Source organism: Temnothorax longispinosus, chromosome 3, assembly GCF_030848805.1.
Source record: "Temnothorax longispinosus isolate EJ_2023e chromosome 3, Tlon_JGU_v1, whole genome shotgun sequence".
NCBI lineage: Eukaryota > Metazoa > Arthropoda > Insecta > Hymenoptera > Formicidae > Temnothorax > Temnothorax longispinosus.
In genome coordinates, this window is record NC_092360.1 from 6,592,664 (window position 1) to 6,618,053 (window position 25,390).

The 25,390-nt window shown below is 37.8% G+C and overlaps 1 protein-coding gene across 3 annotated transcripts in view; it reads right to left on the reverse strand.

The window, feature by feature from the left end:
• LOC139810498 (early estrogen-induced gene 1 protein) overlaps positions 1-25,264 on the reverse strand; it is a 68,085-nt gene extending 42,821 nt beyond the window's left edge. For all 3 annotated transcript variants that reach the window (XM_071774100.1, XM_071774099.1, XM_071774098.1), the window contains exons 1-2: positions 22,794-25,264; positions 17,500-18,293 (exon numbers count right to left, since the gene is read on the reverse strand). In XM_071774100.1, the coding sequence (XP_071630201.1) occupies positions 17,500-17,645 (146 nt within the window). In that variant the 5' untranslated portion in view covers positions 17,646-18,293; positions 22,794-25,264. The remainder of the gene's footprint in view (positions 1-17,499; positions 18,294-22,793) is intronic.
• Positions 25,265-25,390: the final 126 nt, after the last annotated feature.

The following is a 25,390-nucleotide window of genomic DNA, read 5'->3' on the forward strand; positions in this document are numbered from 1 at the left end:
AATAAAACATATGTGAATGATTACTAGTCATAAAATGGAATATCAAAAACAGGATACATTTAAATAGCTATCGAAATATAATAAAATATATTAAATACGTTAAGAAAAAGAATACAGTAATTTACGTAATGTCCAAGATAACTATTCCGCGTAATTTGCACAAAATTCAGATAGATGTACATTACCACTCAAAAGCAGTATTTGCCGCCTTAAAGAAAGATCAGAGATGAATTTATATATTAATAAAATTTTAATAAAAAGGTCAATAATTTGCTACATGTCTTTATTGCGTAGATAGTTACATGTTATTTAAACAATATTAAACAATAATTTGACAAGAAACATTATTTGAGATTTTCCGTACGCAAAATAATTACATGAAATTAGGAAGTAAGAGATTAAAGAATAACAACATAACATCAGTTTTGTATAAGGTAAAAATGAATACATGCCATGTAATAATCTCTACTTTAAATTAAGTTTGCTGCAAAAAACTAGAATTTTTTCTATTTTTTCTGGGGTGGCAAATACTTTTGAGCGGTAGTGTACAAAAGTAGTAATTAAAATTGCCCTTTTACAAAAGCCTTCGCAATAATTATCACGCGTAGTCGATTATCGACCGCCAGATGCGTCGAAAACGATCATATCGCGATGTCGTGTATGCGCGCATACATACGCGACAAAGCACGTGAAGGCGGGAGATGGAGCTTAAGCGTGCACACATGCGTTGCGCGCATACGCGCGTCTGCGTACGTATACGGCCGGGTAATCAATAAGACCGCTCGAGACTGTCGGCTAAACAATGCTGGTAGCTCTCGAAGAAGGCAATATGCCACCCGCCTTAGGGCCGTGACACACAGAAAAAATTAAGCAGTAAGACTTAAGCCTTGGCACATAGACGCTTAAGTAAGTGGTAAAACATTAACAGTAAGAAAATCAACAGTTTGGATTTGCTACCGTTTTACGTTATGTCTTAAGTTCTTGATTGTGATTGGCCGATTTTCTTACTGCACTAATGTTTTACTGCTTAAGTTTTTTTGTGTGCCGTGGCTCTTGCAGTATAAGCAAATTGACTAATAGCTATCTTAGTTTTTAAGAATTTTTGACTGCAATTGGTCAATTTGCTTACTGCTTAAGTTTTTCTATCGTCAAGGATCTTACACTTCGGCACGACAAATCGCCACTTTCCCGCAACCGACGAACATAATGAACTATAAGACGCTCCGGAATTAATAAAGAGAGATGCGCGGATGGAAAGGTATATAAAATATAAATAGGCTGTTTTCTCTCTCTCTCTCTCTCTCTCTCTTTTATATTTTGGAGATGGCGCAAGATCAATTGCGAAACGCCACTTGCTTTGACAAAATGTAAATGTGGCTCAATGTCGATTTTAACCACGGTTTGTGAAACCGCGCATCAACATCATTTTTTAACCGAAGTGCGAGCGTTATTGTTATATGAAAAAATCAATAATTTACGTCGCTGCAATATGTTTGCAACAATTTATCATTATTGTACACGCAATCCCAATTTTGCAAAAAGAAATTTTTACGAAATACATTGAGATAGTCACAATTTCTGAACAAAAATTGAATAGATTCTATAAACAATTTCAAATTTTGCTACACGCATGTTTCTATACATTTAATAATCCGTGCATATGATTTATGCATGTTACATACATTAATTATATAATGCAAATTATTTAAAATATATATCCCACTCATTAACGATCGGCTATTAAACCGGTAATACTTTATCGCTTTCATATTAACAGCTGTTTTCACTTTTACGTCACTTACGCGACGACTGAGAGCACGATCTTTCTTACGAAGAACGATAACGATTGCAGAGTCGTGCGATAAAACTCCGTAATCGCGATTTTCTCTCAAGTTTATACTTATATGATTGAAACTTTATAAGTGAGCTTTAGCGACGAGTTTTTGTTACGATGCGAATTCTCAACGAGAATTCATATTGCACGTGGCTGCCGGCAGTATCTCAAGGCTGTGTCCGGATGGAAGTATCGGCCAAGGTTGAATAAACGTTGTATTGAAGAATATACATATGTTTCAACAACTGGCTCGCTGATGTTGCTCCGATACTAGAAACTAGAGTATTATTTAAATGACGTTTTTCGATTCGATAATACGACGTTAGAGATGATATCAAAGATGCTTTTTCAAAATTTTTCCTACTTGTAGATTCCTGCTTGTAGATATCCGATACACTTTGATACAATATGTAAAATGTAATTCAAGGAATAAAAGAACCATATTACAATTCGAGTTATAATATGATTCCTTGTTTACAAATTTTATAACATATTTCTACTTTTTCCTATAATGTATATTCTCGATATTGAGTGGACTTCTCGTTATTAAAATTGTTCGCATAGTTCTAACTTTATTATATATTATAAACTATGATTATATGTGTCTATACAGAATACTCGTTTTAATCCACAAACTATTGTATCACGGCATTTTCTTCCCCCGCACGTCTTTCATTGTACTTATATCGAAGCTTTATGCTTTTCGATGGAATATATCGGCGTTTCAAGGTAATATGAAGAAAGGCTAGCCAAATTCGGTTAATCAATACTAAACGAAATCTATGTAGTCCATATAGATTGTGCTTGTCGGCATAATTCGTCCACATATAAAGAACATTTCTTCCCTCCGGATCTCCGCTAAATTTAAGCGGAATCACCGAAGCGACTGCAGTTAAGAAGCAATAAAGTTAAAAAAACAACCGCTGCAAATGAAATTCAGTGCGACCTCGAGAGAACCGTAATTTCGCCGGCGGAAATTATATTGCGCCTTTTTGCCGCAATATAAAACACGCGGTTAAGATCAGGTCGAGTTCACACAAGTGCAGTTTCCGATTCAGATGAATAAAAAGTATGATTTGTAGCTTACGCGAGTCTCAAGGTGGAAGGGTTAGGGGGTCAGGGGGTCAGGGGCGAATCAACCACTCAATCGATGTTAAAAATCGCGAAGTTCAATTTAAGTAATAATAAGTAAAAATTGACCAATGTGTGAATACCTCAAGTAAATAGAAATTGCCTTATTCGGTCGGGCTGTATATTTTTTTGTCTAATATTATTATGGCGCGTAATTTATTGACCGGAAAAATGTATATAAATTCACGCAAAAATATTATTAGGTACGAAAGATCCAGTCCGATTGAATAAGGCAGATTTCTATTTACTTCAATTTATTACAATGGGGAGGAAGGGAAAAGGGAGATTAGAAGATTAAACTTAAATTTACATTATTTGAGTATTATGATAGAAACTTGCTATTTTTAAATGGAAACACAATGTTCCTAATAGTATTGTGTATAGCAATCTCTGATATAATCGACAATATTAATAATCTTAATAATAATAAATATAAGAAATAATTCTATAACTTAAATCAGTTACATATATGATGTAATATTCAACAGATATAGAGATATTTGTTTTAATTACTTCGAACCGACGACAATTGAATATTTCAGCAATTGCGAACACATTATCCAAATGTTTCATAATTTACTAGATAATAGTTCTTACACATACATACCAACAAATTGTATACCGTTGAATAGATATTGTCTTTTTTACATTTCTAAAAAGACAAATCACAAAGTATAAATTGTACAATTGTACAAAACGCGATAATAAAATGCTATTAGAAACGAACTAGACCATTACCCTAATTGTACACACATTCTTCCAGCTTTACTTCCGTTCTTGAGGTGTTAACTGCCGTTTTACTCGCCAATGTTGGCTAGGTTGTAGACCTTTCAAAATCAAAGAAAATTTAACACGGAAGATGACATATGATCGTTTACGCATCAATTAAAAGAGATTATAGAAAGTGGCGAAACATTCGAGACTTATTGAAATTTAATTAAAATAAATTGACGTATTCTTCGTTTTAAAAAAAGGATATAATTTTACACGTTATTTTTCCGTGTGAACCGTGGAAACAAGTGTAGCTTCAATGCATATTTTATGGGGACTGGGCATTTATCACATCTATCCTAATTAATTCCGGCGAACAGTTCTCACTTTTCGCGATTTGTTCCCATGCCGGCCATTTATCTTAGAGTGAGAGAGAGTGAGAGAGAGAGAGAGAGAGAGAGAGAGAGAGAGAGAGAGAGAGAGAGAGAGAGAGAGAGAGAGAGAGAGAGAGAGACTGTGTTCAGCAGATTTGCGTGGGCATTCAAGGTCAATAGGAGGCGGAAACGCCGGGGAACGCTCATGCAATCGATGCCGGCAATCCGGATTATCGTTTGGCTTTGGCAGAGAGGAACCTGGCAGGCTTTAATACGCCACTGGCGCTATGGTAAACTCATGGACTATCTTCTTGTCCTCCTCGTCTTCGAGCTTTTTGTTTTATTCTCTGGCTAATAATGGTGGAAAATGGAGGTCGTCTCTTCGTCGCTCGCTCGAGCACGATTGCGTTTCAAATCGAAGCTTCAGCGAAGTTCAGCAGAAAAAAGATAATGGTCTCACCCTTACAGAGTAATACCGTTCGTGAGAGGCGCGACTATATCTCGCGCGAAAGGAAATAGAAATGTCAAACGCGCGACTTTTTCGCGGGAAACTGGCTTGCTTTTTCGCCACTCGATCGCAAACTTTCTATTTCGGTCCTCGAAAAGTGGACCCAAACAAAATTCGATTTTTCCAGAAACTTTCGCTTCAGTGGGAAATGGACAAAAAAACGACTTCCACTTTCTGCCGTCGTCAGTTAGACAAGTAATAACCTTTAGGTTGAGTGTACATGTGCATCGCAAGCAGCTTTCAGGAATTCACGAGGACTCGAATGGAGATCAAGGTCCTGGGAAATTTCAGATTCCGAAAACGTCTGCTCGTGTTACGCCCACCCAGTTCTCTGAACTGCCCACTGAACCACTATGAAGTTTCGAAAGTTCGATATTACAACCCGTTCGCGCGCGTTGCAAGTCATCGATGCAAATCTTCGTGAGATAATAGAACCTTTGGATTAACCACGATATCGAAGGATGCGTCCTAGATGATCTAATGAATATTCACAGAGGTCTAGGAGCGTGGTCCTTCAGTGAAGAGCACACATTGAAGATACCTCTATCAAACTGCAAATACATCTGACTTCTCAATTGATTATTTGCGTAGCGTTTTCAGTAAGACAGATGTTAAACTACATGTGTGTAAAGATAATTCTATATAACATGGCTATGCTCTATCTCGACTAATTATGCAAAATAAATTAATAGCTCAATATTCGCCAGAAAAATTCTCACTGATATCAAAAAGAGTAAAAAATTAAATACACTGTAGAAACTTTTGTATAATATAGATTTTGTATAAATTTATTAATTAATTGCTGCATTTCAATTGTACTATCTCTCTCATCGTCTATCAGATTTTTAAATACTTACTGCGTCTTTTCATTAAACAAACGTAATCTAGTGGTAAACAATCTCCTGGGAAATGCCTCAAAGTCTCAACAATTGCCGCTTGCTATAGCGAATGTGATACACAGCCAATGAAATAACCGCTGTGAAAATTGACGTCTGCTCTACTTCCGCGTCACAGTCACAATTTTCAAAGGTAAACGATCGCGGTGGCTGGGAATATTCAATCGGGCAGGAAGTCGCGTGGAAGAAAGAAACGACTTTGCTTCCGGCCGCGGTGGTCCGTCTGTCATTCCTGACGGAAAGTGACAAAGCGCGAGACAAAGACAGAAATCGGGAACGATTTAGATGAAAGATCGAGGCACGAAAGGGAACGAAGATATGGAACGGAAAGAATAAAAAATTTTACCACGCTGAAAACGAAGATTTTCACGCTCGACAAAGTCGTTAAAACACGACTGACGAAAAATCGCAAAAGGGAACGTGGGACAGTCGAAAGAGCGATTTATTCCCGTTAATCACGGATTTCCCCTGGTACATCCGAATTGAATTGTACAGTTCGTGGGTTAAAAAAAACAAAAGTGAACGTTTTCTGGAGAAATGTGTTTTTATTTGGCACTGGCGCAAAATGAATCGGGATGTACGAGCACCTAAAGTCTCAACTATCGAACTTCCGAGTGAAGCACATTGCGGTAATGTCTAAAGCTCGAAAAGCTCGAAAAGATTCATGAAGCGAATATCGGTATACGAAGGGAAAAAGATTATCAAAGTTATTGAGCTTTAAAATAAAAGTAAAACTGCAAGTGTTTGAAGTGTTGGAAGTACCAGAAATTCGAAAGCTATCTAAAGCTCTAAAATTGTGTAAAACTACACTAACTCATTTATGCATTGTTATTTAATTATAATTCTATTATATTGTTATTGATGCAACAAAAGTGGACGATTCAACGTTATCGGCCAATTTTTGTACTACTGTTACATATAGCGCGGATTTCTCTGGACGTTTCACGCTCTCGCTGCATGATACGGGATTTCTGATACTGAAACACTCGAATCGATTGTCGAATGCGTAGACGTGTTTCGGGTTTTCTGTCGGATTAACTCGAAGACCCGACGGTGAAAAACGGCCTGGTGAAAACGAGAGAAATCGTACGTGATCGCCACTTCTTCGAACGATATCAATCAATGGGAAGTGGCCGAACGTGTTCTTCTCTTCGATCTTCTCCGGTCTTCACCTGACAAGCGTGAAGTAAAACTTCAAGCACACTTGCAACCTTCGCTTTTTCAACGAAGCATTATACGTACGTGTACTAAGTTGCCTTCATCATTTAATGCTTATCTGCAATTTTTATCGTACGAAAATTACCATTGTAATCAAGTTAGTTGCATTGACATAATTATTAAATAAACTTTAATTAATTAAAACGTCGTCCTGTAGTTTGGTTTATTCTATACATTATATTATGTATTAAGTTATTAAGCTATGCCGTTGTTAATTTCTTTTACGCATTTGTCTATTCGTTAAGCAATGAAATATTTAGATGTGAAATTATACATAACTCCGTGTTTGAGAAACAAAGAACTCGGAAAATTATTCCTCAGAAAATCGCGCTAATTTTCTAGAAGCCGTAGGTCAAATTCATGAAAGTAATCAGCGAGGACTCATTCCCTGCGAGTGTAAAGTTCCTGTTCAAGTTATCAACATTCTGCGCGAACGTTCCACCGTAAAGGATACTGAGCTTTCCATTTATCACGGACAAGATAGCCCGTTCTACGAACATGAAAGACTTCGGCAGCTTCCCGCCGGAAGTAAGGACGATCGAGACGCCCACACGCGGAAAAAGTTCCCATTTCTGCGTGTACGTGCACGGCGCGTGACTTCCTGGTAGCGACGATACGCGTGTGAATGGCGACACGTTGCAGCATCGGGCATTACGATTATTACGATCAAGTGACCGCGACGAGAACGCAGAATGGAGTGGTGGCCCTGCTCACGAGGACGAGAGCCGGCCCACTTATATGAATTACCGTTACTACTTGCCAGTTTGCGCAGGCGAAAACCACTGCAAGTGGTCAAGCGAGTGTGTTCGAGGAATGCATTCGAGGAGCGCACGGAAAACGCTCGTTTCGCGAGGTCGTGCGAAGTGTGCGATCGACATGTACCACGGCGAAGAAATTTGAGCGATTCTCCACCTGGAATTAATTCAGCACCTTAAACCTAGTATCAGCAATGTTGTTTCGCAGAAAGTGGAACGAAGAAATAATCCACGTCATAGCGCGGAAAATAAGAGCTGTTTCTGGCATTTAATGGAGAGAGGAGAGATCACTCATTAAAATTAAATGCAAACAAAATGATAATTGTTTTTTGACCGTGCCTGAATTTTCTGCCTAATTATTTCTGAGTTCTATCATCGTCGTTCGAATGATATGTCGTCCTCCTCTTATTACAATTACATACATTAAACATTGCGTATCGTCAACACCGTGCACGATAATGATAATTGATTTGATCCCGCGCCGAGAGTAATAAGTCAGAGTACAGAGTAGTGATATAATCTCGCAATTTCTCGCAACTAATGCAGCACGGTGCATATTACGGCGGGCACATTATGCACACTCGATAATTGAGGAGCCAAGATGATCCTTGTAACGAGCGGCTTCTACCTGATAACTTTGTACGCTCATTTATCTTACGCTAAGTGGGATCCAATTCAAACGATGACCAGTCGATATACTTTCGCTTTTCCTTGGTTGCGTATCGGTAGCCGCATAACAATCGATCCCGCCGCAGCACCGTGTCGTGTAAATGAAATAGCACGGTCGTAGATATTACAGTATTATACAATTGAAGGTAGGTAAGTATATCCTCGAGAGTATGTAATCGCTACATATTATGTACTTTTAAATGAAACAAATATTGTGATAGAAGAAATGCGATAAATGATCGTAGACGAAATCTGCGCGTAACATTGTTGACGAAAACCTTTTTCCATAATATTTCAATTTTATTCAATTATGCATTAAGAAGAGAAAGTATTATTTAATATAATAGATAGTATAATGTTATCTTCAAGCTGCGTCGAGCGTTTTGCTAAAGCATATCATGTAAAATCGATTTTGCGTTCTGGATATATTCCTGGAAAATCCTTCAATTACGCGTCGACTATCAAATATCCATTATCAAGCGTAACTAAACTAAGGGAGAAACACGCCGCGAAATCATCAATTTGCTGAATTCTCAAAGCAAGGATACGGTGGCATATCAGATCCGAAATGTAATTGTTATTAAATACTCTTGCGCCGTATAAACATTGCAATCACACACAAACGTGTGTTCCCTCATAACGGATGATAGGGCAAACTGTGTCGCGACTGCTCCATATCTTTAATGCATGTAGAATATCGGCGTAAATATGTATCACGTTTGTTATAGATTCTGCCCAACTCACGATAACATAGAAAATATATGGAAAATGTTTAGAGCAGCGTGAAAAAATTAGAAACTTCACAAAAGCGCTACAAACTTTCAAATTTTTTATGAAAGAAATTTATTGTTCTTGTGCCATAAATGATAAATTACAAAATATAAAACAAAAATTACGTTTATTTTTATGTATATGTGTGGACAAGATAAAAAAAATGTTCCTTTAATTATACACGGTTAATTTATGTATGTATGTACCTACTCTGTGGCTGTACTTATCTACCGAGATAAACTATATCGAAACGATTACAAATATCGGGTGACACGTTGTAAACTGATCAATTGATACGTGTTACAACGTGTCAGACACGAGGCATCAGCGGCACGGTCGATCCCTTTATATGACCCTTTCAATTCCCGTCCCTTCGGCAAATATGCGCACACGGGAACACGATATATCCCGTCTATCTCCGCGCGCGTGCGTGCATCAACATAATCATCCGCGTTGGTACACGCAGAAATATTAATGTAACGCCCGCCGCGCCGCGGCGGCTGCCGGACCAGCGTTGTAATCGGGCGTTTCCTCATCATCACGTATGAAGTGATGTCAGGTCCTCGAGCGCGGCCGGTCGATCACTTCCACGCAGGGACACCGTATACGACAGGACATTGTCCATTATCATCGCATGCCATCCTCCTCCTAATTTTCTCCTTCCTTTTTCCCTGCCCATCGTCCGTGCGTCGGCTCGTAAATCTCCTCGCGGCTCTCCAAGTAAATGGTCCACGGGAATCGAAATCCTCGTTGGACACGATCGTAAAAAACCAAACCGATTTTATATTTCGTTTACGGCCGCTTACGGTCGTGGGAGATAGGTGAAATGTTCTCACCTTGGAGATTTGTAAGTTTAATCTCGGCCGCATCTTCCACGATCATAATCAAATTTCAGAACGGAAGGTCTTTTACACCGTTGATACGAGATTCGTATTTAAATACGCTTGTAATTACGTATAGGAAGTAATTTGATTTTCACTTTAAATTTTACTTAATGTCAGTATCCATTTCGCGAAGAAATGATTGTAAGCGCATGAAGATACTTTTCGTATTTTTTTCTCGTTATTCTACGTAAAACTTGGATTCAATTTAAACTTCTGAAGAAAGTAATTAGAAGAGAAAGAGAAAAAAAAAGAGAAAATATTATCTCCGGCCAACTATCTAGATCAGCGAATAAAGTAAAGAAATATTCAGAGCTCTCTACGAATGCTCTTGTGCTCTTGTGCAATAGGACAAGTTCAAAATTAGATGCTATTCCTTTTTTTTCCCATTTCTATTGGAAACAGAAAGGTGGACTCGAGACGCTAGAAGAATTCCTCACTAACGCGTCTATTAATTTCCCATTGTCGCTTTTCGTTGTCTGCCACCGTTATCGATTTCTTGTCGACCGTAAATTTGGAGATTCGCCGCATCGTCGCGTGGGATTTTCGTCCCGAGGTTAGCCGAATAGAGGATCTGAGATACGATTTCGCGGAAGGTCATGGTTCAGAGTGACGCAGCCGGCGGAAGTTAAGGACGACGGACAAGGCAGTTATTACTACAACTTGAAGCGATTATCTTGATCCGATTATTAAAGCTCGGTCTAACATTCTGTCTAAGGTACAGTTCAGCACCATTTATTTTGTACAGATGTAATTCAGATTGAACTTTTATTCCGCGAAGTAAAACCCTTGAAATAAAACCCTTTATTGTCGCAAAATGTATGAACAAGTATTCTTTTTTTGTAATTTAAATGTATTATTTTATTATACGGATTTGCGATATATTATTCTACTTGTCAATTTTCTTCGATATCATCTTATTTTACGAACGCAAAGGAATCAATCCAAGCACGTTAGACAGATAGCTATCACTTACGAGCATTATTTTAGTATTTTAAAAATTATTTATCACTTTTGTCCATCTTTACAAAAAACTTCATTCCAGAATAATTCTCGTGCCAGAAATGAAACCGAATGAAATTTCCCTTTGTTACAGTTGTTACGCAAAATGCGTAAATGACTACGCAGCAACTACGAAATAGAAAAATTTATTTTAGTTGAATACATTTTTTCGCGACGTATAAATCATTTTGGCGAACGAGCCGAGTTCTTGCATAGTTGGCGAGCCGAAAAAACCGGGAGAAACTAGTTTTCGCCGACGAATTCTCGTTGAATTCAGTTTTCCGTTATAAGCGCGTGCAACGGAACGCGGCATAAAGCCCGCAATGAATTACTAGCTTTGTATTAACACGCGAACGCCGGCCTCATCGCACAGACTGTCTTAAGTACAATATGGAGTTCTAACGCAGCATCGACCCCACCTTTGTCCTCGTTTCTCTCGCCACTCGTCGTTTTGATTTCAAATGTCAATTAATTGCTGCCGGTTTCGCTGAGCTGACTATTATTCAGTCGACTATTACTCTGGCTATGAAACGTACAGTTTGCTTTCAGATATTTTACACTGATGCTATTTATTAGGTGTCCTAATTAATAAATGACGTATATTAACTTCTTCAACGTTCGCTCTATTACGAGCGTTATTTGTTTCGCAATACAGTTTTAAGCGTGGTATTTTCAGAATTATCGTTTCAATTTGTCCTGTGTCATGGTCTAAATTTCAGTAGTATCGTCTATTAATTTTAGATGAGCTAATAAATCACTCTTTTCATAAATTATGACTCAGGTTTAAGAAATGAAAGCAAAAGCAGCATCTATGTTCTAACCGCATCTCGTGCCAACTATGCCTATCAACTTCTGAGAATTATTTGTATTTATATTCAATGTGCTTGTACAAAATATCTGGAGGCTCCATTCCCTTCATTCATATCTTAAGATGTTTCACGGTCGATATTTCATTAACGGGAATCTGATATAACGTTGCCTTTCGCCAAAACTTTTAATTGTCAAACTTAAATATTTCCGATAGTTAAAACGCGAATTAAAATTAATTAAAGTTGAAATCTTCTCGAATACTCACGAGATAATAGCATTTCATTCGCATCCTCCGTGCAGCTTATTGTTAAATGAAACCTCTGTGCAGTAATGCATGTAACTTCGGTTTTGCATACAATCAGAAAAATTAATTATAAAATTATGGTTGTTGAACGGAGCGTCAACAACACTGTGGGACACCTATATAAGGCTCATAACAGTCATATTTAGCGTGTTAAATGTGCGGCGGAAATGTGGGTCAATGCGGTATCGTACTATGTAATTCTTTGTTACGACTGAAAATGCAGTGAAGTGCGACACGCAATTAATTAGCAACTAAATGAACATCCTGTAAAGCAAGCACGGTGATGTTCAATAATTCAATTATTAAACCACAGCTGATACGATAAAATCCGTGTGATTAACACAACTCGTCGACAAATCATTTTTCACTTTATTTTTGATTATCAGAGATCTTTATAAAAAGTGTAGCTGATGAGTAATTGCTTTCGTATACTTGCGCGATTAATCAATATTTTCATTACCACGCTTATATTATACACTTTCAGGTTGGCGGGTACTTCCAGACTGCATCGAAGAAACATATCTATAGGCTAATCACGTTAATTGATAATTTTTTTTCCTTGAGAAGCGCATAGAGACGATGCATTTATCTTATGTGCGCAGCATACCGGCATATACTTATTATAGCTAATCGATAGGCGTACTAATGGATTGGTATTAGAATTATCAGAAGCCTTGTCACGACCTTGCTTTGCCTTTTTTAACTATGTTTTTCTGTAAAAACTTAGTCGCTCTATATAGAATTATATAAAAATATAAAGGGGCAATAAAAATACCCCTTTTATCGCATCCTTGTGTGTATAATTTGTGTTTTCCTTAATAAAGCTTTAATTAAGATCAAAAACAAATTTAACAGATTTAAGAAAGTGCGAATGCATGCCTATACGCATCGCAAATAGAAATTATTATTATGTCCTAAATCTGAATTACTTTCAGAATGCAAGACAATTGAGGAAACCTGAAAGTAACCAGAGAAAGCTCCTAAGTGCTGTAAATCCTCAATATGTCCTTCAATTTTGAATTATCTCTGTAAAAGTGTTGCGATACCATTGTCGGCACAAGAAAAACTTTGAAATTGCGCGAGCAGTCGATAGGAGAAATCGTTCAGAAAGTCGTACAGTAGGATTAAACTAAATTAAAGTTTTCTAAACGTATCGGAACGTACCAACGGGAATTAATGACGCACAAATAATCGACAAATCTACTTAACTTGCAAATTGTTACAGCCATTAAGAGCACAAGCGAAATAGATTTGCCAGGATTGATTGAATTAAGCTTTTCGTTAATTAATTACTAAAATTATATAGATACATATAAATTTTAATAATTGATTAACGAAAAGCTTATTCGACCAATCGTGCGAATCTGTTTTATATGTATAAAATTCCGCATTGTGTAATTGTTCTGATGCATATATAAGCTCCTGCTTTTCTCATAAATGACAAAAACCACAATTTTACATATATGCTTAATTAAAACACCGTATTTACAATTAAAATGTTACTCTTTGATATCTACTTTAATATCTTCCGATATTAAATTGTTATTATTCAGATACATAGACGTATATAATAGACTGAGCATTCTCATTGGGGAGCTTTTGGCAAAATCTGAAGGACAGAAGATATGCTTGCTGAGACACGTTTGTGGCACCAACGATTATAAAAGGAAAGCATCTCAGCAAGCATATCTGGTCCTTCAGATCTTGCCAGAAGCACTCCAATGGGAATACTCGGTCTATTATATACGTTTATGCGTTAATGATAAAGACATAATAAATAAAGTTTATTATCTATATAATTAAATAGATACCCAACTTTTTTTAAAATCCAAAAAATATATTTATATGTTGCAAATACACACACACACACACACATTGTGACAATAAATAATTCCAATTGGGTTTAACACGTGTTAACATATTTCTTTCACTTCGTGAATATGAGTTCGCAGTTCGTTAGCGGCTTAATTGACGTGGAGAAGAAATTAGAAACGGAGAATTCAAGAAAGACTATATATATATTTTGATGAAATAGAAAGCGACATTAATGAACACGATGCTATTTTCGTGCAACAAAACTCTTTTTTTGAGAAGAAGTCGATATTAATGGAGTACGAATAAAGTCCTTTCATGGAAGCTGTATTCTGCAGGTGTAATAATGCCGTTCTCGTGTCTCGACGAGCACGCCGATATCCGAAATAAAAGAAGCGGTTTTAAAAAGCGGTTTCACGCGGATGCGACCGGTATACGTCATATAGAGTCGATCGGGTCATTTTTGCGCGACTGGTTTTATCGACTTCGTTATTCTACTACGAACAGGAAAAATATATCACACAGCGAAGAAATGAAACGAATATTCGGAAACGGAAAAATAAATTCGAAAACGAAGGAATAATACCTCTGCAAAAAATATAGCAATGCGCATCCATTTCTTTCTAGATATCTTTTAGATTATTCTTTTATATTTGCTTTCTAGGAAGAATATTCAAAATTTGGAAAACGTAGCACGCGAGAAATAACACTTCGGAATATCCTACTTCTGAGAAAAAATATATACTTCACGTTTCACCATTATTCTTCATGCGCGGTGAAATGCGTCGTTAAGCAGAAACGCTTACACAAATGATGGTGGAATTTATGCCGCACGCACTTGCACACACAGATAGAAAATTATTCTACTTAAAGAGAGAGAGACAGAGAGAAAGAAAGAGAGGGGAGGGTGAGAGAGAGAAAAAGAGAAGAAAGCATGCACGACAGCGCGCATAATGCACGGGATACAAACATCGCAGTGTGTCAGTTCTCTCGCTAGCGAGACAATGGCTCGTTTTGTTAAACAGCGCGGGCTCTCTTTGGACTCCAGTTTTTGATTTGTTGTATTCGACGTCGCGAGTTCCACGAAAAAGCAGGGGCATGCTAATCGTCATTGTAAACCCGTTAATTTCACACTTTGAATGCACACAGGGAAGTTAAATATAACGGTTAAAACTGGGAGGGTGTGCTTTTATATAGATAAAAAAAAACTCTGTGTACGTACGTATTCACGAATTTAACTCGGAAAGTTTTAATCGTATGGCATGCGCTGAGTGTCCCAGATTTCCCAGTTCTTTTTACGAAATGAGCCGTGTACCACGATCCACAAAAAAAACGTTTGAAATCCGCGATCCTATTTAGGACGTAGGATTTTATATTGCCGCAAAACGAGTATATTCCTCTTCGACGTGTACTATCGATTGCAAGTGGATTGGATCGCGATCAAATCGACTGGAGTTTTACTCCAGAAACGTTCGTGGTTATTAATAGAGAAAGAGAGTTCGGCCATGTGCAGGAGCGAGCACATTGTTCTGAGAAATCTTTATGCTCATGCGCGTTTACTAAGCAAGCAGCAAGAGGCGAATATAATAGCAGAAAGTATTTGAATTAACGACGCGATAAACAGTAACGCGAGGCGTGCTGTCGTCAGGTAAATCGCAGAATGTGTTAGTGCAAATCGTGTAAATATAAACTGTATAGAACGTAAATTAATGTTTTCGAACGTGCCGCAGATTATTTTGACGGTAGCAAACGTCCGGCTATTTATCTAACGCACGTCTGTTTTGACAAATCGAAATGTACCGGATTTACGTAACACTTTACTGTATTGTCATATACAATTACAACATTATCAACATAAATTACATCACGAGGAAACGCTTATGCTGTACCTCGGCGCACGTTTATCGAGTGAATGTGTTATTTCAAATCGCTATTATGATTACTAATACAACTGATCGTATAATCATGTAATAAAAATTCGTGACAGATGTAAGTATACAACTTTCATTATTTTTCATAAATTATTTCTGATTATTTTGCGAGGTTCGTCATCATTTTGATTAATCAATGCGCTATCGATAGTCCGGTATTGATATTTAGAGTTAGTATGTATCATTGCAGATTTCTGAGAAAGTCAATAACACCTTTTCAAGATATTCTGCCGAAACCTCGGCCGAAACACAATATGTTCACGACAATTCAGACAATACATGTGTTTATCATAAATACACACGTTTCTTGTATAACTATGTAAATGTATATCCGTTTTAACCAGCATATGTTTCTCTAGCCTCATAAGACCGTGCTTAAGCATCGTAAAGCTTGAACAACTCTTCGAGTTGGAGACTGCCTAAAGCCGAACGAGCTTCCGCTTAGTTCAACGAAGTTTTAATGGTTCATCAGAAAAAGCAAACTGCGCGCCATGCTAAATATAGGTCTCTGGACTACGACGGGCCATTATACGCTCGCAAATTCCATACAGGCGTCTTGCGGCGTCTCGCCATAAGAGAATCTTAACGTGCGCGTTTCCGCGTCATCGCCAAGAATAAAATTTTCAGCTTGAATAGCCGCACCTTTCTTTCGATTGCTGAGAAATGATGAGTGAGTAGCCTTTGGAGGCAAAGTAGAGCGTATAATAAAAAATCCTGAGATTAGAAAAGAAGTTAATTGCGCGTGGTTTTTCTATTTCGAAATATAATTACTCGAAAATACGTAATTTTTAAAAGAGAATGTATAAAAGTTTGGAAATTTTAATTTTGCGGGATTAGCCCACGAAAACTTGTTATGCCGAGATGTTACGTCGACATTATATATACGCGTTCTCTCAACTGGAACATTTGGAATACATTACGTTTCCGGATCATAACGTCGCGAAGTAAATTTTTCACACGTTTGTCATTTTTTCAGAATAATACGGAATTCTGTGTATCTGCGCTAAAATCGACAAAGCCAATTCATTTATTCGAGCAACGAGAGAAACTAATCGATATTAATGAAAAATCCAGAAAGTTAACGGAACTCGTACAATGCCGGATAACGAGGTGAAATAAGCGTGTACCGAGAACTGCATTCCCCAGTGCATAGAAACGTGACGTATGTTATTATATAGCGCAAAAATGCAAAGTTCACCGCGCCGGGCATATAGTTGAAGTCTTTATTTCCGTCGAGGATCTATTTCTGGAAAGTCTCGAGTTCTATGGACGATGATATAATAAATCTTGATAATCGTCATAACAGTTTTTCACAATAAAACGTAAACGCTGTTTGCCTCAACATTATACAGACGGGAAACAAAGTTTCGCTAGATTAACGCTCGTTGATATACATAATTAAATGTTAAATGTTAAACATCACGCGTTGTAAATACTACCTAATTACGATAAATTAATAATGCTCAATATTCGCGAAATGTTAAAGCAACGTTATTATTAAAATAACGTATTATTTCGCATTTATACGTCAATATATCGAAAACTGTATATTACTCCGTAATATATTAGACAATAAATTACTTCGTACATTAGAAATACGTTAAACGTGTGTATGTTCGGATACGGTGCGTTCAGGGTCTTAAAATAAAAAAGTAATGTTAAATCGACACGTTAACGATTAATTAATTTTACTTAAAATCCTACTCAATTATTATAACCCTTTTATAACATATATCGCGGATAGAACACAAAATTAGAACCTATAATTCATGTATGGTCGATCAGATTGTATAAAACAACATTTTCAATTCTAATTCTCGGGAGACTTTTCATTTTATTTATCCAGTCGCCATTCATTATGGCATACGGTATCTAGGAAATGTAACACTCACCTGGTGGAATGATCGACGAAAGAACCGCCATCCAGGAGTCTTAACTTGGCGAAAAGCACGGCACTGACGAATGGCACCGCCGTGAGCTCCTCGAGGTTGACTTCCACCGAGAATTTGTACTTTTTCTTCTTCATCATGAAGGCCATCTCACTGAGGCCGGGACACCGCACTTTGAATCCTGTCGCGTGTAACGCGCGAGTCCTCGAGCAAGTTCCTGGCGGCAAGCGGAGACCGCTCGAGTCTGCGGACCCCCTCCGGCCGATACTAATCTGCGTCCTTGACTTCGATTCAACGTTCGCGGGTGATCCCGGCCGATTTCGCGCGACTTCCTGAAACCGGTCGTTCGCGTCTCTTCGCGGACTATCACTTCGCGGTTTTACGCACCATCGGTCTCACTGACGTTTCGTGCGCGCGCGCGCGCGGGAAAGTCATTCCCGACGTTTCAATTACGGAAAATATAGAGCGGAAGAGATAACGAAGAGCGCCGACTGCCCGGAGTTTTTCAGTTTCTCGAATCGCGCGATCGAGATTGCTTCCCGTACGTCCGCGAGCACTTATGGATGGACCACGACGGGAAAAGAAAATTATGTCGCGCGATTTCCGCCGTCGGGAATTCTCTCCCGGAAGAGGAACGTCTTAGGAACGAGTGCGACGTGGCGGATGACGGCCTCGTGTCGTTCCCGCGGATGCTTCATCGACGCCGCTCGTCGTTCCCACGTTCGTCGACGTCGCGACGAGATTCACGAGGAAGAAATGCAGCTGGCGCACTTGCTCGCCATTTTCGTCGTCTGGAACTGCAAGCAAAAATTCGACGTTTTGTTTGTGCGAACACATACATGACGAAAATAGGGGGGAAAAGTAACCGGTTTACTTGCGGCGAAAAAGAAAACGTCGGCGCAACTCACTTGTTGCACGAAAAAAAGAACGAACAATGCGAACATAATGCGCACGATAAATTTCAGTAAAAATGCAGCGATTTCGGAGCGTAATTAACCCTTAAAATTTACTCTGAAATCATGGTAGTTGTGGGACAACATGTACCACCAAGAATTTTATGCGAGCTATTCTGATTAATATCTACTATAATAAAAAATATTAATATCTATTATATATATATACATTAAAATATAAAATGTTTGATTAATTTTACTAAAATATATCTAGGAAATTTCAATAATTTTTCAAAATTTACCAATCTGCTTGGTAATTTTTATCACGTTGTTTGTAAAATTTCTTTGTATATTTTAAAAATTCCTTGGTTGCCAAGTTGTCCCAAGTTTGTAGTGAATTTAAGGGTAAAATATGACAAAAAATTCTCTCCATGTGTGCGTGCTGAGTCTATTCAGTATTCCAACAATAAAAATAATTGGAAATTCTTTTATCGGACTTGGAATTATAAATGTTCTGTGTGTGGGGGGCACTAAATGTATAAACTAATAACAATAAAATTGTAATAAACGACGATAATAAATAACATCGTGTAACAAAAACAATACTTGTTTTTCTAGATTATACGTGATTCAAACGCCCATATAAATTACGTATAAGATATTGATTAGATATATCAATTAATGAATTGGTCCTGTTTATTTATACAATCAATATTAAAATTTACTGTGCCCGATATTACATTCGAAATGTAAAATATAAAATTAATATCAGAGAATCCATTCATATAAACAAATATAGATATGCACGCTTGCAGTTTAATGTGTTATCAATACGCATAGTATGTGGCAACGAATTTTTTTGCACTATAAATTTAAAAGGCAAGATTCATACTTTAATATCACAATATATTCTAAACTTATGTAATTTCAAGATCAAATAAATATACGTATAAAGTAAAATATCCATTAAACACTTTGAGATTCCAGCGACAATGACTTTAAAGATAGCACAATTGATTACGCGATTATAGAACCAAACAAACAAGTCAGAAAAATACTATCTATGTGTACACTTGCGACGGAAGCAGAAATCGTCCGAATAATTATCTTTCAAGTTTGTGGATGACGCCAAGATAAAATCATAAGTCCGTCAATATTTATTTGTGTATACGTTTCGTGTTGCCAATATAGGTTTTCAAATAATGTGTGTATCGTGTTTTTTCTTGTAGGTACATTGCGGTTCATTAATGGAAGGGAAAATATTATATATAAACATTTTCCTCAAATTATAGAGATTATTGGTAACCCGGATAAAATAAAGAGAAAAATTGAAATACTATCTGGTAATAGTATTCAATATACATTGCACATTTCTGCCATTTAGTAGACGATCATGAAAGCTGCGTCGCAAATACTTTATTCAGGCGAGGCAGGCAACGTTTCATTGCCGTTTCTTTGTGTTGCAGAGTGATTTATAATTTGCAAATCGCGACAAAATTGTCGCGTGGCAAGATGTAGGTATCTCGTGAAAGAGAAATGATGCAAACTGCACGACGAATAATTAGAAGGACGTACGTTGCTAATTACGCTCAAAATTGCGAACAAAGCGCGTTCCTTCCTGGAATCGAGTTTCAGGATGCGAACTGGGTGAGCACGACGCGTTCACGTGACGCACCAACGGCTGATGCGGGCCGAGATTACAAACACAGCTACAACAACCGGCACCGGTCGAAAAAGCACAGTCCAATCTGTATATGAGACGGGGAATTTAAGCTACCGAAGAAGGGGGAACCACCGCGAGAATTATGAAGACCAGCGGAGAGCGATAAAAATGTTTGAGAAAGCCGCTTGACGCAGCAGGAAAATTTAATGCTTTCAACGCGTTTCAACAGGCTTCTCATCTCATCTCAAAATTTATGACGGAGGAGCAAATGCATCTTTTAATAAGTTTGTAATGTACATTTATGAAATATAATTATAAGAACTCAGATTCTCCAGATGCCATCTAATATATATATATATATTTATGTATAAATATATATATATAAATCGCGCGCGTGTGGAAATATAGATATAAGAAGTAATATAATTTAAATGTTCTCATCCAAGAGTCTTCGCACTTTACGTGGAGTACAATTTTTGCAATAAATTCATTTCTTTTTTATCAAGTTGTTAATAGAATATTACTGTAGTATAACTGATTGTGAGTTAATAATAAAATAATACTTTTCACGTATTAAGTTTCAAAGGCGCGAATAAGCAAAAGTCCGTTAATTTAGATATCTAAAAATTAAGAAATCTTTGTTTAGCATTTTATTTAACCAGTAGGACTAACGGAAATAGATTTAAATTTTGAATTTAAAAAATATTTCTTTAAAATAGTTTTTAATGAGAATTTTACTTTAGAACGATCAAATCGAAACTAATTAAAGATTCGTAGATTCTTAGATAACTCCAGGAAATAATAAAAGCTCTTTGAGAGGTGCTGGTCTTTTGACTAACACAAATCAAACTAATTAGAATTGATATATTCAAAAATTCTAAATTTTTATCATAACTCTTGTTATTTTTAAATCAGATATCTTATAGATTATAATATCTACCGTTGTTTGTCAAAATAAAAAATTGATTTCATTTCGATAATCAAAATTTCCATTCAGAAATTGCCTTCAAAATACCCCGTCAATTTTCAGTTACAAGCAGCAGCTTCTATGCTCCATTATCTTGAAAAATTAAGGGGATATTCATTCATTGATGATGGATTATCCGGTCATTGAGCGTCATTGACATCGATATCCACTCGGCAATCTCGCTCCACCCTTAACTCGTCCGGCTTTTGGACGAGGACGAATCACGATAAGAACAATCGAGAAGTATATAATCTCCCTACTCCTTAGACACTAATCTTTCTAGACACTAATCCCTACAGGATTAATCTCTCCATGTCCAAGTAATAAATCAAAGAACGGATTACTCTGATTTATATATAAACTTTCTTCGCTTACATTATTACGAATTACTACGAGTAATGTAAAAAAACAAATTTCGTTTCTCATTTATACGTTTACTGTAAACATTAATTTCGTGCGCGTGTGTCGAGTGTATTTACGTGTATAAATGTATATGGAGGAAAGGAAAATACCGAATTAATATTTATATTAGATATATAAACAAGAAATAAAATTTTTATATACATATACATACACATACGCACATATTTTTTAAATTAATGTTTACATTATTTAAATACATATAATGCGTTCATGTAATACATGTAATAAAACATATTCTTTTACATTATATTATTTAAATATACGTACTTATTTAAACCACGCGTAATTCGTAGGTTCCTCGCGTTACCTACGAATCGTCGGATGCCCGACATAACCTAAAACGCGCCCCCGAAATCCACGATCTCCCAGAGACGATCTCCGTGTATCGCGTTCGCGCTCGGCTGCGCGCATCGCGCGCGCGCGCACGCGACAATTGTTAAAAGTAGCGCGGAGCGAGAGCGGTGACGATAAGAAACGCGCGTCCGACGTCCGTAGCCTAGCCGTACGCACATCTTATCGCTCGACCATCGCGTCGCGTCAGTCAGATCGTTGACAGCTCGACCAGTCGCCTCCGATAGGATGTCGCGGCGCGGGACACTGTCCTCTCGAGTCAAAATCCTCCGTTTGCGCGCCGGAATGCCGCCGGATCGCGTCAATTCGCGATTGTGTCATCCTCTCTGCGACGGGACCGCCGAATTCAGAACCAAATCAAAACTGATCCCCGCTTTTGAACGCGGGGAGATCGGGGCCGCGCGCCGAACCGACGACGCGTGACTTTCAGCAGCCGACTTCAGGTCGAGGCGCGGACGCGAACCGCGAACGGTGAAAGCGACCGCGTTCGGTAAGTTCGGTAGCGGGGAGGGGGGGAGGGGGAGGCAGAACGTAGAACGCCGACGACCTGAAGTCTGAAGTTCCTTCCGCGTCGACTTCATAACCTCTCGAGCCAGCGGCACCCGCGCCGCCCGCGCGCCGCCACGGGGGATCGATCCTCGGAGCGCTCTCCGATGACTCCGATCCGGAGCCTCGACGGCCTCGACTCCGCGGATGCGCTCTCTCGCGCGCGCGAATCGCGCGGCGGAACGTCGAACGAATCCTCGGACGAGAGAACTTCGACGTCGGAGATGCGCGACGGTTTTATAACCTCTCTCTCTCTTTCTCGCGGCGCGCGTCGACGGCTCGACGTCCCGACGCTCCGTTTTCATCTCCTTTCTTTCTCTCTTTTCGCTCCGAGTTTTATCTCGAATCACGGGGCGAACGATATCGCGAGAGAGAGAGAGAGAGAGATCATCGGCGAGGGTCGGGTTCAGATACGAACGCGCGTTTCTCGAGAAATTGACGGACGGTTACTTACCGTGTCTTCGTACATACGCTCCCTCCTTGCGGTTTGCACGCTAGCCGATTTCACGCACTCTCACACTTTTCATCATCACAGGCGTCTCTCTGTGCGGGGTCTCTCGCGACGTCGACTAACCACTACGATCGCAAACTATCGTGGCGACGGCGACGGGTGACGGTGACGGTGGCAGGTCCTCGACGCGAAAGAAAGATACGAGAGTCCCGTGAACGAGGAGGCTGCAACCGCTTCGCCTCACGCCCGACGTAACGGAGCTGACCGGGAGCAGCTCGTCTGGCTCGACTCTACGAACTGAGCCGAACTGCACTGCTGCACTCGGTGTTTGCGAATCGTGATACGGGCCAAGTTTTGCGCGTGCGCGACACGAACGCGGCCCCCCCAGTAAAGTGCAAACCTCGGGCAGGAAGGGGCGCCGTCGTACGCCCGTGAGAAAGTTGTTCACAACTTTTCGAAAGATCAATGAAAAGTGTGAAATATATTAAATTCATATATTAAAATACATATTGAATATGTACGTTAATTTATTAATATTGTATATTTGTAGAATGCGTGTGCACATGTAATTTATATATTAATTCTATAAGTATTATATATGTTTATAAAATATACGTAACGCTATATGCTAAATCTGAAAATAAAATTTCGTTAAGTGAAGATTCTTTTCAATTTCTTAAAGTAGCTTTAATTTAATTGAAGAACGCGAATCTCTCTCTCTCTATCGCTTAAGTAATCGAAACTTAATAAACAGAGAAATGTTTCATCAGTATATTCGCTTTATTATCAACTCTTGAAAGTTAGTAGTGTTTAGTTTGATTAAAAAGATGATCTACTATTTCAAAATATTCTTTGATAATGATTTTCCTGTAACTCACTCAATTTAAATTCCAAAATTCAACTTGAATCTCTGTTAAATCAAACTCTGTATCTTTGCGCCATCTTCCGAGAATCGTTAATGTTATCTGTCATGAGGGTATTTAATTGGTTATTAGTTCGAATGGCGTCATATATTATTAGCAGTTTACAACGCCGTTTCTTAATGTTTTATTTTTCTTTCATTCTTTTTTATTCCTTGAAAAGATAGACAGATTTATTTTCCGTCTTCGATAAGGTGAGTCAAGCCTATACATAAAAAGATGTGTTTTTTAAAGATTAGAACAGAGATTATATCGCGAAAATAATGTTCGTGTATTATGACTCATCGCTAGATATCCCTAAAAGAAAGTTAATTTTCAAAAATGTACGACAGATTGTGAATTATTCTTGAAGCATTTCTTAAATATTTTGTACCGCGCCAAAAAACATATTTAATCAATAAATAATATTTATTGCTTCATTTATATTTTTTATGCACTCTTATATTTGTAAAACACAGGATAAACGCGTATACATTTTTTTTACCTTTCAACTTTTTAACTAATTTTTCTCATTAAGGAATTTTTTCTCTTTCGTAACAACGTTTTTTTTTAATGCCTGCGCTCATAAAGATAAAAATAATAATCTTTTACTTGTCTTGATTCTCATAGCATGATAACGATTTTTTGATGACGAAAATCGTGTTTAAGTATTATATCAATTCTCTATGGAACTTGTCCATTCAATTTTTCGTAATCGACAATGTGTTATTGTCACTTTTGAAAATTCTTGGATGACCATTTGTCAACTTTATTTTCATTCACAAATTCGAACTACACAGAGATGAAAAGGATTGTGTAGTTAATAATATTAAAACCTGTCCCGTTTTTGCAGAATTTAATAATAATTTATAATAATAAAAATAATGTAAGAGAAGTCATAATAATACAAAAAAAAAAACAGAATATATCAGAATATTTAGAAGAATAATTGATATGTTGCAGTCATCGAAGAATAAATCTTTGATTGTCAGATATTTAGCCACGATAAATGTACAATATCGATGAGAAAACAACTCAATGACGTCATTCGATGCATTTAGAAATTTAAATTTGAAAATTCTGTCGTAACGAAACGACACGTTTACGGAATTTGAAAAACTGATACGATATTCCAATATTAAAAGTAACATAGCTTTCGAGATACAGGAAAGTATTTCTTCCCGATAAAATAATAGTTGCTAACAACAATTTCGCATGTCTACTACAAATCTTGTTGGGAGAAATATAATATATTAGAATCTACTGACAAAATATGACGACAGATTGACTGCGGAAACCGAGCGGAATCTACTATTTCGTAATTATCTAAATAATTATAAGATAACAGATTCTGCTAAGTTTCTGCCGGTAATCTGCTGTCATTTATTTTCTTTTTTCAAATTCCTTTTGTGTAAATAAAGAGAGATTTAAATGTCTTCAACCTTTTCTTCAGATCCATACAGCAAAAATCTGCTGTCAGATTATACCGACAGGTTCTCTTGACAAAATGTGAGCTTAATGCGAACAGGCCATGCCAATCTGTCACAGTACGTTCAAATCTACTGCTGAACCGACTTTTCTCTGATTTTTCAAGACCGAAACACCGAAAAGGGCTATGTACGCGCCTTACTACATATATAGTACTGAATCGATACAACCTCTACTCTACACGAGCGAGTATCGATGCCGAAATGCCCGGAG